Here is a 17,893-nt window from a genome sequence, read left to right on the forward strand (position 1 = left end):
TGTACATATACATTATGCATTAACATTTTGCAGAGTCCCAACTATTTTGGACTTGAGTTGTACTAAAATTAACACATTTTTTTAAGACAGAAAATTATTCAGATTTTGTTTGTTAATATGAATCAACCAGATATATAATAAAAGCAAATTCAGTATCATCAAACTTTTATTTAAACAATACCAACAATAGTAGCATTTCATTCAAAGCTCACTGAAATACAGATGATCTCATTAGAAAATGTCTGAATGTGTAAAAACCATCAGCAGGTTTCATTCAATGAATATTCTAATAGCAATGTCTAAATAGATGGTTCAGAAAGGCACTTTTTGTGCTACTTGTGATTTTCCCATCACGAATGTTTGCTGCACATGCATTTCTTTTACTCATGAGATAAAATATATTGTTTTGGACCACCAATGTTTGACCAAATTTCATTATAACTGCCTCTCTGCAACTAAAAGACAAAAATACAATTGAGAACTGCAGACTAAAGATGGAACTGGATATCTGCAAACACATCTGAGATGTGATGTAATTTACACATACTAACACATTGTGTTATAAGTAAGTCAGAGTTTGTATTTGCTGCAACCGGCTTTCATCAAAAAACTCTGCATTGTAAACTGCACACATAAATGCTTCATGGTCACATCACTCAACTATATTTATGCCAATTAAAAAAAATGCATTTGCATTCAAAACTCTCACACAGAAAGAAAAAATTGTCCAAATAGTTTGATCATTCCTTAAGAAGAACCAGAACCATCACTATAAACATAAAAATTGCAAAGAACTGACATTTCTCTCCATCCATTTTAAAAGGATTTAAGTCATCCTACTTCAGACATTAAGTTCAATGCTGAACTGTAACGCATCTGCAACCCTTCCTGTTGACTTCCTTTGCTAATAAACTACACATTCTTTTCCTAAGCATTACTAGTTGGTTGAAAACAGTCCTTTCAATGTCAGAAACCACAAACTTCTTGGGGTCCTTTTTAGTCTCAGTTCCCCCAAACACACGATTCATCCAAAAATGGACTCATCTGAACATATTTCTTCTGTTGAAATGAAAATTTCCTTATTTATCCAAGAGGGGATATTGCAGCACAGGAACTCTTTTCTGACTCAGCCTATGTTGAAAAGGTCCTGAAGAATCCAACAAAGTTGTAATGAGTAGGTTTTCAGAACCTACTCATTACCTTGTGCCACTTCAGTTTCTCCTGTTTCATCACCTGACAGCAGGAGTCAGGCAGGCTGGAGGTGGAGGTAGAGGAGGTCTCAGTGTGTTGTGATGTGGAGGGAGATGAAGCTGTCTTAAGGTCCATGACTGAGCTGCAGGGTGATAATGGAGGCATGACAGAGAAGCTGTGGGCTTGTGGAGGGTGTGTGTTCGGTTGGGCTAGGCAACACAAAGAACATGTTCAGCTAATTAGTTCTGTCCGGACTTTCATCAGTTTGATCCCCCTTTAAACCGGTAATCTTTTTAATTCCTGACCACACATTACTCAAGTTGTTCTGCTGGAGCTGACTTTTTAACTTTCTCCTGTAGTCCTATTTGCACTTTGTGAGCAGTTTTTTTTAGATTACTGGTGATCTAGTTTGTTATTGAGAAAGCACCTCACCGTTGTTGGGCTGCTGCCGTCCACACAGAAGTTGATATAATTTGTCACACAGTCATGGCATTGATGTAATTTCCTTGTGGTTCAAAGAGGACATCCCAGCCTGTGACTTCAAAACATCCTATTAGAGCATCTCCAGCTTCATTAGACCAGGTTTTAATAGTCTGTGTGATTACTGGTTACTGCTGAACAATTGGTTTAAAGGTAGAGGTATAAAGAACAAGTATAAGGCTTGGTCTTCCTGGAGGGGGAATGGCAAAGGAGCTGCATGTATTTTTAACATTTAAATAAAATAAGTCCAATATTTCTAGTGGAGCAGCTAAGAAATTGTCAAAATGTTGGAAAACTTGCAGAGCGGGAGATGCTGAACGTGTTACAATAATGTTTGGAGCTAAGCAACAATAGAGCTGATGACATCACAGGCTGTGTCTGCAGTGGTATCAGGTATAATACGGATGAAAACTCACAGCTAACAGTTTGTGCAGATCTTCTCCTTTACGGCGACATGTCCAGGTTGCACCAAGAAGGTTATAAAGTACTGCAATTCCACCTCCCTTTAGCTTTCTGCTTATTTTCATATTGCAGTCTGCTCACACAGTCTTTAAGAAGAGTACAGACACATTAGAATGAAGGACGTGGATATGCAGCCGTGTCTCGGTGGAGCTAACAATACCGCACTCTCTGTATTCTTTAGACTTTGTTAGTGCTTCAAGTTCTTTCATGATGTTAGCTTGCTATCTCCTGTGACCAATCAAAAGTGTTGGAAGAAATGGCTTGAATGTAATCTTTATTATGTAGTTAATAAGCAAAACATGAAAAACTAATGGTAATTTTTTCTATGCTGGTTTATTTCCATCGTTTTTCATCAACCAGTAGTTCAATGATAGCAGCTGCAAAAATGTTTTGATTGAAATCTGGAAATAAAGAACCTCCCCCCCTACCCTAAAAGTGCATCATAGTCTATGTACCAAACAAGACTACCATGAGCAGGCTTCACCCCAGTGACAGGATATTTGTCTGGGATGTCTTTCACTCGACTTAACTGGGTGACCAGTTCATGTTTGCCTTTCCCCATCACCAAAAGAGCAACTTTGTGTGCTCGGTTAATGGCACTGAAAGTGAGGCTCATGCGCTGGTGAGGCTTGGTGGGGCTCTCAGTGAGAGCCACCAGACTCTTCCCATGTTGGTCCACTTTTGCACCAGGGAACAGAGAAGCTGTGTGGCCATCATAGCCGACACCCAGCAGTACAAAGTGGAAGCTGGATCCATTCACATATTTGCTCAGCTCTTTCTCATACAGCAGTGCTCCTCCATCCTCCTCCACGCACAGCCGCTGGTTGAGCTGCACTGGCATGGGGTGGATGTTGTAGTAGGGTATCCTCACATGCTTCAGTAAGTTTTCATGCACTCTGTAAAAGTTAGACTCCTGTTCAGTTGGTGGCACGCAGCGCTCATCCACCAGCCACACGTGAGTATTTCTCCAAGGAAAGGAGAAGTGGTGTACAGCCAACCGGTAATACAGAGCAAGAGGAGTCGACCCACCGGAGAGGGCGAGATGGAAAACGCCACTTTCTTGTATTGCCGTTTCTGCTGCCTCCTGCATATGAGCAGCAAGCATCTCAACTAGCTCCTCATTCCAGCCAGACACCATGTCACTACTGCGAAATTTGCCTTGCGTTACTTTAAAATTGTCAGCTGATGCGCCACCCATCTTATCAGAGTTGATTATCACTACCTCAGTGTTGTAGCTAATGTCTTTCCCCTTTAGATGAACGTCCAACATGTCTCCATTGTCGGCACCCCCGGGATAGATTCGAGGAAAAGAGCTGGTCAGGCTGCTGAGAAGTGGAGTCCATAAGTCCCAGGAGGCCAACAGGTTTTCTGTACTAATGAAGCAATTCTTACGTCCAGCAAAGATTTGAGAAATAAGTTCGGCGTAAGCTTCCTTCTCTTCTGTCGGAGTTTGAACATAGTAGTCTGAAATGTGCAAACCTAAAACACTGACATCTTTGTGCTCAGTGACTTCCTTCCACTTGCTGTTTGTCATAGCTGGCTTGAATAAATTCTTACTTACAAGAATTGCTGGATACGAAAGGCTGCCATGGCCAAAGTAGAAAACTATCTGTTTGGGCTTGCAGTGAATGCTCTTGTGGTTCTGAAGACAGAAGACGTCGTTCTTGAAAAGTATGCGTGCATACCCTATTCTTTCATCCAACATCTTCCCTGAGATCAAAAGAATTGGCACATCTTCATACTGGTTATCATCGATGTGAGCCAGAACAGCTGAAACACAACAACATGGTTGGATCACACTGTGTTCATAAACAGTACAAAACATGCATAAAATGCACTTTAATGATGAAAGAAAGTGGATTCACCTGCAAATGTTGGCGTTCGACTGACATGATCTTTTGTCTTGTTCAGCTCCTGCTGGACCTCTTCTTTGTAAGTCTTGTACTGTCCAATCACAGCTTGATTCTTTCCTAAAGGTAGCAAAGAACTGAAGATTTCCAGCTTTTTCTGCAGAACTTCTTCACTGTTGCTCACATTTTCAGGAAGCTTCATGGTCAACAGCGTCATGACTTCAGTCAGGTGGTTCTGCAGCACATCTCTGATCACCCCATACTGGTCATAGAAGGGAATACGACCTTTGAGGATAAAATGATAAAAAGCAATGAGCTCATGCCATCTTCAATGAGGGCGATGGAACTGTCATATACCTTTAACATCCAGGGTCTCTTTCAAAACGATCTCTATTCTTTGGATGTGGTGCCTGTTCCAGATGGGATCCAAACATTTTCTGTTCTCGGTTCTGAATGGAAGTATCTTTGACACCACCTTTGCACACAAAACACCATTAAGATCAAATATTTTAATTGCAAGGACGATAGAAAGATGGTGCGCCAGATTTTCCGCACCTGCTTTCCCAAGTAGTGATCAATTCTGTACATTTCCTCCTCCTTCAGGGAGTCTCCAAGTTGCGATGCCAGGACTTGAGCACTCCTGTAATCATGTCCAAAAGGTTTCTCTAGTACAACCCTCAGCCAAGCCCCACTGGCTGGCCTACAACTGCTGTTAACCTTCTCAGCAATATCTGCATATGCGAAGGCAGGAACAGAAAGGTAGAAGAGCCTCCCTGCCTCCGTCATTCCCTCCTGCTGAAGCTGTTGCTCAATATGCTTGGCCAGTTCTTGGTAGTCCTCTAGAGTCTTCAGCTGCCGATACTGTGATAGCCGCAGGAACTGCTCTTTCAACACAGCACAGCGTTCTTGTGATACATTCTTTGAGCAGGAAACTGCTTTGAGGATCTCAAAGAACACTGGCAGGCCTTTTTCAGAAGGCAACAGTCCTCCGCCATAGAAAGAAAAGCTGTTTCCACTACTGACCTGGTTAACATAGAGCTGGAAGAATCCCTGCCACAGGTATTTCTTTGCCAGGTCACCAGTGCCGCCAACTATGATTACAGAAACATGGCCAGGTCTCTGTGCCTCTTCCATCTCCTCTCCATTTCCTCTGTGGCCGCACAGAGCAACAAGCAGCAGGAACACAGTCACAAGCATTCTCTGGTGCTAACCGTCCAAAACCCTGAAAAAGCACAGCCAGGAGACACATTACATACAGCCACATATCCTAGACAGACACAGGATAGGCACCTCGTACATCGTAGCAGGCTGCTCAATGCTTCAAGATGTGCCACTCTATGATCACAGATTTCTCCTTTCAGCTCTATATTTTTCATGAAAAGCTAATTAAATTGATAAATTCAAGTGAAAATAACTTTACAATGATTAACTTTGTCTATGATACAGTCATCGACATGCAAAGCATCTTTTACAACATTAAAACTAAATGATTGTTCCACAAACGATTTAAATCATACCAACTAATATGAAGCCCGATAGAAAAGGCAGAACAGAACACTGGATGAACATCATGAATGTGAAAAAATATAAACATGAAAAAATAACCCAAAAACAAACACAAGAACAACAAACTAAACACTTCTCCAAAGACAAAAGAGATTATTTACTTAGCAAAGTTCCGGTCCCCAGCTTTTACTCTTTTTAAGTCCCCAGAGAGCATGTGATCCTGTCCTGAGCGTAGTGATAACGTGATAAATAGACACTGCTGGATTTAAGGAAGGGGTGTAGACTTTGCACTTTGCTCAGGGGCGTTGAGCTTCTGGTAGAGGAGCTGTAATGCTGATCTCTTCTGGGAAAATATCCTCAAATAACATGATTTCATAAGGAAAAAGTAGTAAAATAAAATAATTGTAAAGTGGAAAAAACCATTACCATCTTGGCAGAGGCATGCGTGTCGTTTCACCCGGAAAATACAAATATGGGCAAAGACGTGGAGCTGAGAGGGGGGCTGTGAGTGTCATGGTGAATGATTGACATCGAGCAAACTCCGAGCTTTCTGTAGCTAAAAGCTAACCGAGCTAACCCGGAGATAACAGAGGTAAGCGGGCTAAAGCTAACTCACGTTGTTAACCGTTTAAAAACCGCGACTGTTCTACGTTCTTCTGACTTGAAGTCGGAGATTGGTACCTATCAATCAAAAGGACACGCCCCTAAATATGTTGAACTTCGAGATTAAATTACTTTTAAATGGGTGAGTTAGAAAAAAAAAATCACTCCCCCCACAGTTGTCATGAAGGTAAACCTGACCTATTAACTGAAAATGGATTTTTGAACCAGGCTGTAAACATGTTTATTTTTGCCGTGAAGTTGGTCTTTTTAACATGGGAGTCTATGGGGATTTGCTCTGTTTTGCAGCCAGCCCCTAGCGGATGAAGGTGGAACTGCAGTTTTATGCACTTCCGCATAGGCTTCACTTTTAACCGCCTGAGGTTGCCGCTTGGTGTCATTCAAGTCCAAATGGGTCAAAATTAGAACAGAAAATAAAACTCCTAAACATACACAGCTTACCTTAACCAGAGCTTCTAAAGACCACAAGAAAATCTTTTCTAAGCACTTAATTAACTTTCTCCCCACACCAGAGCGTCCAAAGAGAGAGACCAACATTAACAATCGATGTCTTCATGAAGTGCTGTTTTCACTCAATTATTTTTTTTTTTTTTTTTTTTTTTTTTGAGAACTTTGTGTCTAAGCCTAAACATTAAAGCATAAGCACCACATAACATCAAAGAGTCAAGGGCTGGGTGTTAAAAAAAACAAAACAAAACCTTTAATTTTTATGATATTTTATCAGGTAACATGTAAATGATCCAATTTCTCAAGGAAGGCTTGATAAAAGAGCTTATTTTATGACTGAGTGCAGCATCTGGAACCTGTCAACCCACAGTCATGTTTACCTAATGCCAATTCAAACAGCAAAGGCCACTTCATGACTGCTCAAGCAACAGCTGGATTTCAGTTCTTATCCACTTAAATGGGTACTGCAGTCATTAACACATATTGCAGATGTTTACAGTTAATACTTGTTAATACCTTCTTTGCAATGCATCACACTCTTACAAAACAGTTATATTCCTTTACTTTCCACAATGGCCTGAGGAGTACCGTGTACTGTACTTATTTGTACTGTACATTTCACCACAGCTAAACAGAGTGACTTAAAGCATACCTTAATTTAGATACAGACATTTCTGCTCTGTAGTTCTCGTACCCAGCAGCCCCAGGTTACATCACTTTCTGTCAGCTTGTCAACTCCTCCTCTGCAGTACATTTATGTTGCAAATCAACTGTTTTATTCAATAAATTTGCCAAAAAAGTCAAAATCAATTTCAAAAAGTCAATTTTTTTTACTCTAAACTGACTTTCACATACTGCATGTCTGTTGAAATCATTTCTTCTTCCCAGCTATGAGGAAATCTATCTTTTAAGCGTGATAGGGTCTGAAACTTGGCCTCATGCGTAATGTAGATTTGTCTATTGACTACAAAATTCTGTTCATGGATTGAGAAAGCACTGAGGAGATTCTGTTCCATCTTTGTCTTTGGGGCAAAATTTGTCACAGTGGTCTTCAAATGCATCTCAAGGAATGTTCAAACTTCTCTCATGACCAGAGGACATTTAATCTATGATGCTATGTGACTAATAACCAAGTCATTATCCCTCTGTGAACAGTACATGACTCTGAAGCCAATGTGACCTTACAAATAGCTGTGAATTTAAGATATGGCTTCACAATTCGAGCTTTTAATTAACTAAACACAACATGTGGGTTTTAAATTAAAGCTTGTCATTTACCTGGTTGAAAATAATCTTGGCAATTTCTAAAATGTAGTAAATGTTCATTCATTTATTCATTTTCTTTACTGCTCAGTCAAATTCAGGGTCGCGGGGGGTTGGAGTCTACCCCAGCAAATAGCAGGTGTGAGGCAGGATACACCATGGACAGCTTGGCAGTTTGTCACAATCCATTACCCTGGAATCCACACTTTGTCCACTTTGATGCAAAGGAGAGTAAAATTTTATTTAATCGATCGATAAAAGGCAAATGTGGCCAACGTTCAAACTGATAATGCTAAACTGCAGCAGAGTCACCTGCCATATTGGAATTTTGTTTGCATTATCAGCTGTTTTGGTTTCACCTGTTACCGTTTAAATATTTTTTGTCTTTAATTTACATTTTTAGTCTGGAATTTAAATTTTACATCGATCAGTGTTTTTGCTTGTATTTAAGTCATTGGTACATGTACAGCGACATGTAAAGATAAAATTGGGATAAACGGATAATGTTTACGTGACAGTGATATAAAAGTATCTCAGATTAGTGTGGTGGGAGAAAGATGAAGATAAAAGGTATGATAATTAGTGCAGGAGTGCACATGCTTCAGGGAGGAGATATGGAACTACAATGTAGGCATTGTTATGATGAAAGGGACAATGCAAATAGAAAACTGAAAACCTGAACAGAAAATTGTTCATACCTGGAGTTATGTAGGAGACAAGAGCTTACAGCATTATTAGGTAAAGAACCACAAGAATAAAGTAGAGATCATCTGAAAAGTGAATGTTTTTAGGCATCTTTGCAGTTGGAGAAAAATTCCCTTTGGTGCATATTTAACCTAAATCACAATAGAATTAAGGATTTTCAGGTGAATCAAATTTTTTTACATAGATTATTTATTTATCTTTTGCATATTTTCTCCATTACTCATATCCTCTCAATGTGCAGTGCACATTATTGATGCAGTCAGTCTTTCTTGAAGCAAACAGGTCAAAAGCTTCAGTTAATGTTAACCATCAAAGACCATACTGCGACCTTCACTGTGGGACACACCAGCAAGTGAGCTCAGAATTACTGAAACCACATTTCTCTTAGCAGTTTCTGGGGGGGGGGGGGGGGAGAAGACAGTTTTACAGAAAATTTAGGAAAGTTTGAAAATAGTAAAGATCCAAAAAAGGGACTTCTAAACAATGTGGTTAGCACAGAAAAGCACAAATCAGATCTTGGATTGGATGAGTTAATAGGTTTTAGTAACCAAGGTCCTGTTTTTGCCACATTTGGTATGGTTACATTATGTTTTTTTAATTCAGAATTAATAATTCGGAATAAAATCATTCAACATCAACGTATTCTCCAATGAGTTTACATGAAAATAATAATTCCAAATGAACGTTTAGATGAAACATGTCGTCACGTAATTCCTCTTTAGAGTGGTGGCTTGAGAAGGGTTTTGATTGGACAGAAGGTGCATGTGACGTATGACATATACCTGAAATAATCAAAGTTGGCTCCCTGCTTCTCATCTTTTCAGTCATAGCTTATAAAAACTACATAATAATCACGAGTTTTACTGCTATTTTTATTAAAAATTTGAAGTACCAGCTCACCACGAGCATACTACTTCACTTTTTGCAGCAACAAAGAAGGAGAAGAAAGATAGACCACCGAACAAAGGAAGCAAAACAACGCGCGTCATCGGGACAGGACAAAGTAACGAGCATGCGCACAATGAGCAGAATTAACTTAGAGCAGAATTAAGGTTTACACGACAGAGGAATTAAATAGTTTGGAATTAAAATGTGAATAAACCAGCCATTTACATCGGAATTAAGTTTAATTCCGAACAGAAATTTGCATTCGGAATTAAGTATTTACATGGTTATTTTTTTCCCCATTCAGTTTAAAGCGAAATTAACTTTTATGTGGAATTAAACAGGAATTAAAACTCCCAAGTAAACATAGCAATTAAAACAGTAAAACAAATGTTTTGTTCCATTTTTTTGTTCTCATTTCCAAGGTTACAGAGTATTTGGTGGGTCAAAGCGCAACAATTTGACAACTGCCACCTGTGTTTTTTTGTAACACAGGGAGAGGCCTGAGAACTGGATTTGGAACCTTTGGGTGACTTTGACTTCCATATCTTCTTTCACTTGCGCACTCAGACCCTGTTTTACCCGCAAAAAGCACAACAACAATGGAGGATCTCCAGGTAATGCTTGTGTTTTAATTCATTTGGTCTGGTGAAGAAAAACCCGGCAGAACACTTGTGTTGTGTTTATGAGGACATTAAAGTTTAACTTCCCTCTGGAGGCCTGGCATGTGGACTACATGGTTTATGGTCCTATTTGCATTTTCCCCGGCACGGACAGAGTTGTAATTCCGCGGTCGTTTAAATGCTTTTTATCTTTTTCAATTTTGCTAAAGGAAAAAGTTTGGCGTTTTTTCACAGAAACGTTGACACAAAGGTGGCTCTCCACTGATGAACAAGCTGGACAGCTGAAGCCTCTTCTGATCATTCCGATTTCTGGAGGCGCTGTAGAGTAGTTTCAGAACATGGTATCAACAGCACCGATCTGTTAACTCACTGAAACATAAGGTTTTTACACACACACTATGTCAGAAGATTTAATACTTTCCTTATCCATAGAACTGCTTTTAACTGAAGTTGTGCCCGAAATACAAAAGATATCAGACCATTTCTCTACCAAATAATACAATTTCATGGCTCATTTCCCCATAAATATTAATGTAAACGTTGGGGTGCATGTGGTGGTGGGCCCTTTAGAAGAGGTTTGGAAACCACAGTGTTAACCCAAACTTTCACCAAGTCCATAGTCCAATCTGATGCAACCGTGCCGGGAATGTTTTCTTTGCACTTTGCGCAATCATCATTTTAATGGTGCAACACCCCCCAGTAACACTGACTTCCAGCATGAAAAAGCACAAAAAGTTGGAAGTCAGATCAAACTGGTTACAGACACAAGAACACTACTTAAAAATTACTTAATTTGCCTCTTTAATCCCCAGAGATCTATCAACCCACTCTTAAACTGCATGCGTGCCAAAAACTTAATAAAACCACAAACACCTTGATGGTGACTTATATATAACATATAAATATTTAGTGGACCAGCATCTCATCTGGCTTTCTACATGCTCCCATTTACCAGTTATTGCTGAGGTTTTCTGTTCATTAAAAATCTCCATGGAATTGAATGCACATGTGTGAGGTGACGGCAGCTGCCTTTTATAATACTATACAAAGTAAAAGAACATTACTGTTTTACCCATTGTCCAATCAACGGTGGCTGTTCTTGATGCAAGGGAAAAAAGAAAGAAGCTAGCTGCTAGCTTATAAAGACAAACAGATGGTAAAATTATAAACAGCAGTTCTGCCATTAGAGATGATGTAAAAGAACACCATGCATCAGTGGATGTGTTTGAGGACAAACAAAGAGAGGGTGACTGCCACTCTATATGTGGAAAATGAATATCAACACAGTAAGCAAACAGGATGTGTGTGTTCTTATGTCTCATTCATGTGACACAAGAAAAACATTAGTAAGTAAAATGACCACATCAATGCTTCAACACACAGCCCCTCGGTGGCTTTAAAGACGCATTACGTAACTTAAGACTGTGTTCCCGACTTGTTTGTGGCACAGTAACAGTTATTATGAACCTTTCTGGAGACCCTGTAGCATCCTGAGGCTGAGAGTCTGCAATACACAACTGTTTATTCCGGGAAAGGGTCCGGGGCGTGATGTTTGAGATTTATTTTACACACTGCGTCTCACCCTAGCAAGCACGTTTAAACACACGATTCGTTTTAAATATGGGTGATTCAGCAAATAAAACATTTGCAGAGGAATAGAGTAAATAAAAGAGAAAATGGACAGATCAGGAGATAAGAGTTAGATAAGACTGTGTTATACTGGCTGGAAGGAGCTCACAGTACTGGTAGAGTGCGAGGTGGATGCAGAATTAGCTGATGGCCGGGGCTGCATCACTGGGAAAAAAGTTTGCAAAAGTTCTGTCTTTAAAACCAAAAAATATACCACTGTTCGACCCTGTGTCTGTGCAGGCGACCAACTCCGGGATTTTTTTTTTTTTTTTTACCAAGCAGCAAATCAAACCTGCAGGACATCTATATGCTCAACATGACTAACGAAAGAAACATTTAATATAATTACTTCTGCCATGAAGGTTTTGTGTTTACTGGCGTTTATCTGTTTGTTTGTGTTCAAGATAACTCAAAAACTTATGAATGGATTTTCATTAAATTTTCAGGAATTATTGGAAATGTGAAAAAAAACAGAACTTGGTGGCGATCCTGATCACTGTTCGGATCGAGGAATTTTTTTTACGCTTTTGACGGAGGTTTGTGCCCACCGAGTGCTTTTCTGGTTCAAAGTGGTGTTACCAATTATTTTGCAGAATTTAAAGATAGAGCTACTTATGAGAGTGTAATGGTTCAGTAAAATGTACAAATAACACAGCTCTTTTAAATAAGTCTGATGAACTAAAGTCATATTAAAGAAGAAATCTCTAAAACACACAGCAAATTTTATACAATCTGTTCTCAGCTTACATTTTCACCATCAGCTCCACTAATTTCTCATCTAATAAACACCAGAATGCCAACTCTCCACTCAAGTTTTTTTTTTTTTTAAAAACAGGATGTACAATATGTCCAAATTAAATTACTGTTGTTGCAAATCAACACGTACAACATCTATATCGCAAAAACAATCAGGAAGCCATGATGACTTGTTATTGGGCAAGAACAAGTGTTTCAATAAGGGCTCCACAACACCTTCAGAAAGTTCTGCTTTTGTGCACATTCTGCATGCACAAAAGCAGAAGTAGAAAGCAGCCTTTATAAAGGCAATATTGCAGTATTCAACAATGAAATCACATATTATCTTTACCCCAGTGAAAAGGCTTACTTTAATTTACTTTACTGCACAGTTGTAGTGTTACCTTTTGTTAACTAGAAAAGCGCTCAGAGTGTAGACCCCTGTCATTTCTCCCCTTTGTTATAGTCCTACATTGATTTCATATACAATATTAGACTCATTAATGATCAAAACATACCTTTAGCATGTGAAATGGCATTATTTTTATTGGTCAAACCTTTATGAATAACATAGCAACCCTAATTACAGCTCTTATTTTTCTTCTTTATTTTAATAGTAAAATTAAAGTTGTGGTAGGTAATGTTGGGGAACAAGCAAGATGTGAAAGTAGCAGCATGTGTCGGCCCCTCTCCATCTGGTTTTGCTCCGTCCGTGATCCAAGGCTTTTTTCTTACCTCTGCCAAGGAGGTTATGTTTTTACCAGCGTTTATCTGTTTGTGTTCAAGATAACTCAAAAAGTTATGAACGGATTTTTATTAAATATTTACCAGTTGTTGGAAATAAGAAAAAGGAACAGGTTTAATTTTCGTGGTGATCCGGATCACCGTTTGGATCCAGGAATGTTTTTAAGGCCGTGGCGGAGGTTTGCGCTCATCGGGTGCTTTTCTAGTTCGCAGCTTTTTCCACCAATGATTTTCTCTTTCTCGACTGTTTAGCGGGAGGAGGTAAATAAACCGAGAAGGGTCATGAATTCCTCTCTGAATTTTCTCAGCCGTGAAGAAGCTTACAAAATATAAGAAATAAACAACTTCAATTTGGCCCGAATGTTTTGAATGGTCAGAGTTTTTACAGATTTACAGTAAACTGAGGGGTCTAACTATATTTCTTATTGTTCATGATTCAAAAACGCACACACTACTATCAGGACGAGGAACCACTTCACCCAGAGTATATAATAAAAAAAATAAAAAAAATTTAAAAAAGTGTCTATGCAAGATTACCTACCCCTGTTTTAACATCAACATAGCTATTTACAAACTAGTGTTATGTATCTGGACTCAAAAACACTTAAAACGCTAGACCAGGGGTGTCCAGTTCCAGGCCCTGAGGTCCAAAAGCCTGCAAGTTTTCAATGTATCCCTGCTCCAACACAGCTGACTTAAATTAAGAAGTCTTGTGCAGACATTTGTAGGTTGGTGTGTTAAAAATCTGTGGTATAGCAGCCCTCGAGGACAAACTTTGGACATCCCTACCCTAAGTTTGCTGTTCTTTCAGCTTGTGCAAAATAACACAATATTTATTTAGTGAAAGTCATTTTTAAATCTTGCCAATTGCTCTATGTTCAGCCTTTATATACTTTTTAAATAAAACTTAAATAAATCTAACCGCAGCTAAATTTCACCTGTGTTTTATGTAGGCTACTTTCTGGTAAATCTACTATTCCATTTCGGTAGTTCGAGTATTATAATCTTGCGTAATTAATAGCGTTGCGTTAAAACATGGTTACGCAATTTCTCTATCTGGCAGTGATGAATAACCCTTGTTTAAAATACTGTGTCCTTTATTTCCATCCAGATCACTCACAAAATCTAATGGCATCTAACTTAGACCAAGACCTATTCTCAGAAAAACAAACAAACAAACAGAAAGAAAGAAAGAGAAAATAAACACAAACATCCACAGATGAACACATCCCACTACCTTGATTTTCCCATCTCTTCCCGTTCTCTCCCTTTTTGGTTCCTGAGTGGCTATCAGTATCACATCTTCACACTTTGTCGCTATGTATTTAACTTGTACAGGTTTTGAGCATGGTCGGAGCGTGGTGTTACGAGAGTGGTTTGTGTGTGTTAGTATGGATGTATGATTGATGATGACTATTACATGTACTACATATGTTGTTTACTTTTATTTTGTTCTTTATATATTTACTTATTCTTTTTTTCCTGTTTGTAAATTTCTTTTTTTTCTTTTGTAGACGCTGCTGCTCATTTTGTGTTGTTACTTTTATTTACAGGACCCCCTTAAAAACGAGATGGTGCATCTCAAGGGGTTATTCCACTATAAATACATAAATGTTAAATAAATAATTATCATTACCTACACAGTTCTCACTCATCACTATCAAACAAACGACAAAGCCAAAAAGACGTATATAGCTACTTATCTGTCGAAATTTTTCACTCCATCCAAAACCAAAACTTAACCACGGCTATTTGGTGTAAATGTGACCGACTGAGCATCACTGAACACTACCTGTTCTGCACGAACAGCGTTGGCGAAGATCCGGTCTGTTTGTACAAATGAAGTGAGAAAGACGATGTCTCACACAGACACGCACACATAAGTGAACTGGCTAATTAAAACATGAACTCATTTATTGCTAAAACAGTAGCTTACTGTCCATACACGTGTGGTGTCAAGAAAAACACGCTCAGAGATGAAAAGTGGGCAACACGACGTTCATCCCACGAGTCCACCTGCTAGCTGTCAAACTTTACTTCCGCTTCTGACACGCGCGTTTACCTTCTTTCTAACACATGCTACTGTAATATCACCAGAAAACGGCCAAACAATGTCACTTCAGAGTTATAGAGGTTTAACTGAGAAACTACATTAAAAGTAAAAGTACGAACCTGTACCGTGCTGCCAGCACCATCAAGCCTCTTCCTGTACCAGTCACGTGACACAGTTCCGCTCAATCCACGCGGAGTGTGTTGTGGATGTTTGATAAAAGCCACCCCTACTCATTATATGTACCACACTGTGTTTTAAAGTGATACCTTATCAAAAATATATGTAATTTTGAAGTGAAATGAATGTTTTCTGACACTATAGTTTGAGAAACGGATGTAAGATCTTGTAAAACTTCAGCACGCTAGAGGTAATGTCCCCAAATGGCAGGTCTAGACTGATATCTCCTAACTACCTAATTTCCTTTTTATTGACAGAAAAATAGGGTTTTTTAAATATTAACTTATGTTTGCATAATGAACTACTGCCATTATTTTAAATTGCCAGTCGTTATGCTGAAATTAGAATTAATTGACTTGAAATGTCAGAAAGTTTTCATTGATTTTCATCATGGTGTGTGTGCTGTTACGACCCCAGTGGTGTCTAGGGGAAAAAGGGGGTTGCAACACAAAAGAGTGGCAACTAAAATTTCACCAATAAGATTTATTTACAACGAGGTGAATTTACCAAAACAATAAGGGATAACTCAAAACTTCCCAATACAAAAGAGATAACTTAATACACTAACACAAAACCCAAACAACTCTAATCACAGACAAAATACAACAGGTTCTGTAACTCTACAGCAAGTCAAAAAAAGTCTTAATAAAATAAAACCCAAACAACTCTGTAAACACAGACAAAACACAACAGGTTCTGTAACTCTACAGCAAGTCAAAAAAAAAAAAAAAAAGTCCCAGAAGCCAAAATCTCAGCAAAACCCACAAACAGTCCAAAAGTGGCAAACTGTGTTACACTCAAACACAGCTGCCCTGAATGAGGCTGATGATGTCCCTTAAATAGGAGAGTGGCAGAGGAGGTAGCCAATGAGCCTTGGCCCTGAAAAGTCCTCCACCAATCCTAAAGCGCCAAGGGGTAGAGGCTGAGATGCAGAAGGCTGGCCAATCCTGGTCTTGTGCGGCTGTTGGGACATCTTCCTCCACATTCCAGCAGGCTTGGGCCGTAACAGTGCGACTGAAATACTCGAGTGCAAGTCAAGACCGCCTGTATTACTGAGGGTTAAATAAAACAGACTGAAAACAAAGTAATCCCTTAATCACTTTATTCAGTTTTTTCTTACTAGTCAGCAGAGTTTGATGGCTATTAGTGGGATAACTGGGGAGTTAATGGAAAGGATCTATGTGAAGGAAGGAAGCTTTTTTGTGACTTGATGTTGTGAACACACACCACTCCGGTGCAAAAAACGAACCAAAGAAAAAAAAAACCCACAGCTTTCATAAAATACATTTTACAGTACAATTTCAAACACATTATAGTTCAACAAAAGGAAATGCGCTGTCTTTTACACAAATGTTGATGTGTTATTTAAAATCCTGTGTCCTGGATTACCTTTAACCCTCCAACTCCCCCATTTCAAAGTCCAAAGATGACATCTGTCTGCTGCATGGCTGATTCTTCTGAAGGTTTTGTGGTCTATTGCCGAAACAAGAGGGACCCCTGTTGATCACTGAGTGCTATGACCCATTTCTACATCTGCCTTATTACCTCCCATTCAGTGTGAAGTAGCTCATACCATCATTAAGTGTGGAAAAAACGGATAATAATAATAATAATAATAATAATAATAATAATAATAATAATAATAATAATAATAATAACAACAACAGCTCTAAAAAAAAAAGAAAAAAAAAAGCAATAGCTTGCAATTACTGAAGAATGAACAAATAAACAATCTAAAGGAATGAAAAAAAAAATTATACAAATGGCTGACTTTTGGTGGGTGGACATCAGCTCCTGTGTGCTCGACATAGTTCAGCTGTCCTGTGTCATCACCCTCTGAATTTAGGCCTCACACAAAGCAGGTGTCCTCTTGGCTTAGTAATGATCTGATTGTTGTGGACCACACTGCCAGTCGTTCTTTCTGGTCTTCCCTTTTATTCTTCTGAACAGATGTTGACGTCACAGCTCCCTTGACTCAGCAGTCCCTTGTTATAAACATAAGTCAGCAGCTATTTAACTGTACAATTTCTCAGAATTTGATTTTAAATATACATTTCATCCATCTTGTAAGGGTTTGTAATATGTGGCTGCTTGAAGCGGAAGCTCAAAATCTTATTTAACTGCTATGTCGAAAGCCATGAATGAGTTTTTAGGCTCAACTTTTTATGCTACGTCATGAATAAGAAGTTTTAAAGGGAGCAATGATGGACACAGCAAGTGTTGAAAGAAAATAAATAGAAACTGGAACACCTACAATTACAAGGCAAACTGCTACCTTACAGAGATCTTGTGATCACACTGTGGAAGCCCTCCCAAGTTGGCCGGCCACTGTGAAGTGTAAACAGTAAACAGGATGGAGCATCCTGTGTTTGTGTGTGTCACAGACTGGTGGTGGAAGGGTGGGGGGGGGGTGGGGGGGGGGGGGGGGGGGGGGGCAGCTCGGCTGCTGAAGAGAGAATGGGCGCATGCAGAGTGTGCTACCCCAGCTGTCACTGCTATAACATCAGACTTGAGAGACCACA

At 39.1% G+C, this 17,893-nt stretch overlaps 1 protein-coding gene across 1 annotated transcript; it reads right to left on the reverse strand.

Annotated features, from left to right (window-relative positions):
- Positions 1-1,872: 1,872 nt before the first annotated feature.
- Positions 1,873-15,361, reverse strand: h6pd (hexose-6-phosphate dehydrogenase (glucose 1-dehydrogenase)). The gene is made up of 5 exons (XM_079242803.1): positions 15,314-15,361; positions 4,539-5,205; positions 4,341-4,458; positions 3,999-4,268; positions 1,873-3,903 (listed from the first exon to the last, which is right to left on the reverse strand). The coding sequence occupies exons 2-5, from the start codon at positions 5,178-5,180 to the stop codon at positions 2,558-2,560; spliced, it is 2,376 nt and encodes a 791-aa protein (XP_079098929.1). The 5' UTR covers positions 5,181-5,205; positions 15,314-15,361; the 3' UTR covers positions 1,873-2,557.
- Between the last annotated feature and the right edge of the window lie 2,532 nt (positions 15,362-17,893).

The sequence above is a fragment of the Telmatherina bonti genome (assembly GCF_933228915.1).
Source record: "Telmatherina bonti genome assembly, chromosome: 6".
Lineage (NCBI taxonomy): Eukaryota > Metazoa > Chordata > Actinopteri > Atheriniformes > Telmatherinidae > Telmatherina > Telmatherina bonti.

Coding starts and splice junctions, on each gene's coding strand:
- h6pd (XM_079242803.1), bottom strand. CDS start 5,180: ATGCTTGTGACTGTGTTCCTGCTGCTTGTTGCTCTGTGCGGCCACAGA. Junction 4,269..4,340: donor AGAGACCCTGGATGTTAAAG/GTATATGACAGT, acceptor TTATCCTCAAAG/GTCGTATTCCCTTCTATGAC. Junction 3,904..3,998: donor TCGAACGCCAACATTTGCAG/GTGAATCCACTT, acceptor GTTGTGTTTCAG/CTGTTCTGGCTCACATCGAT.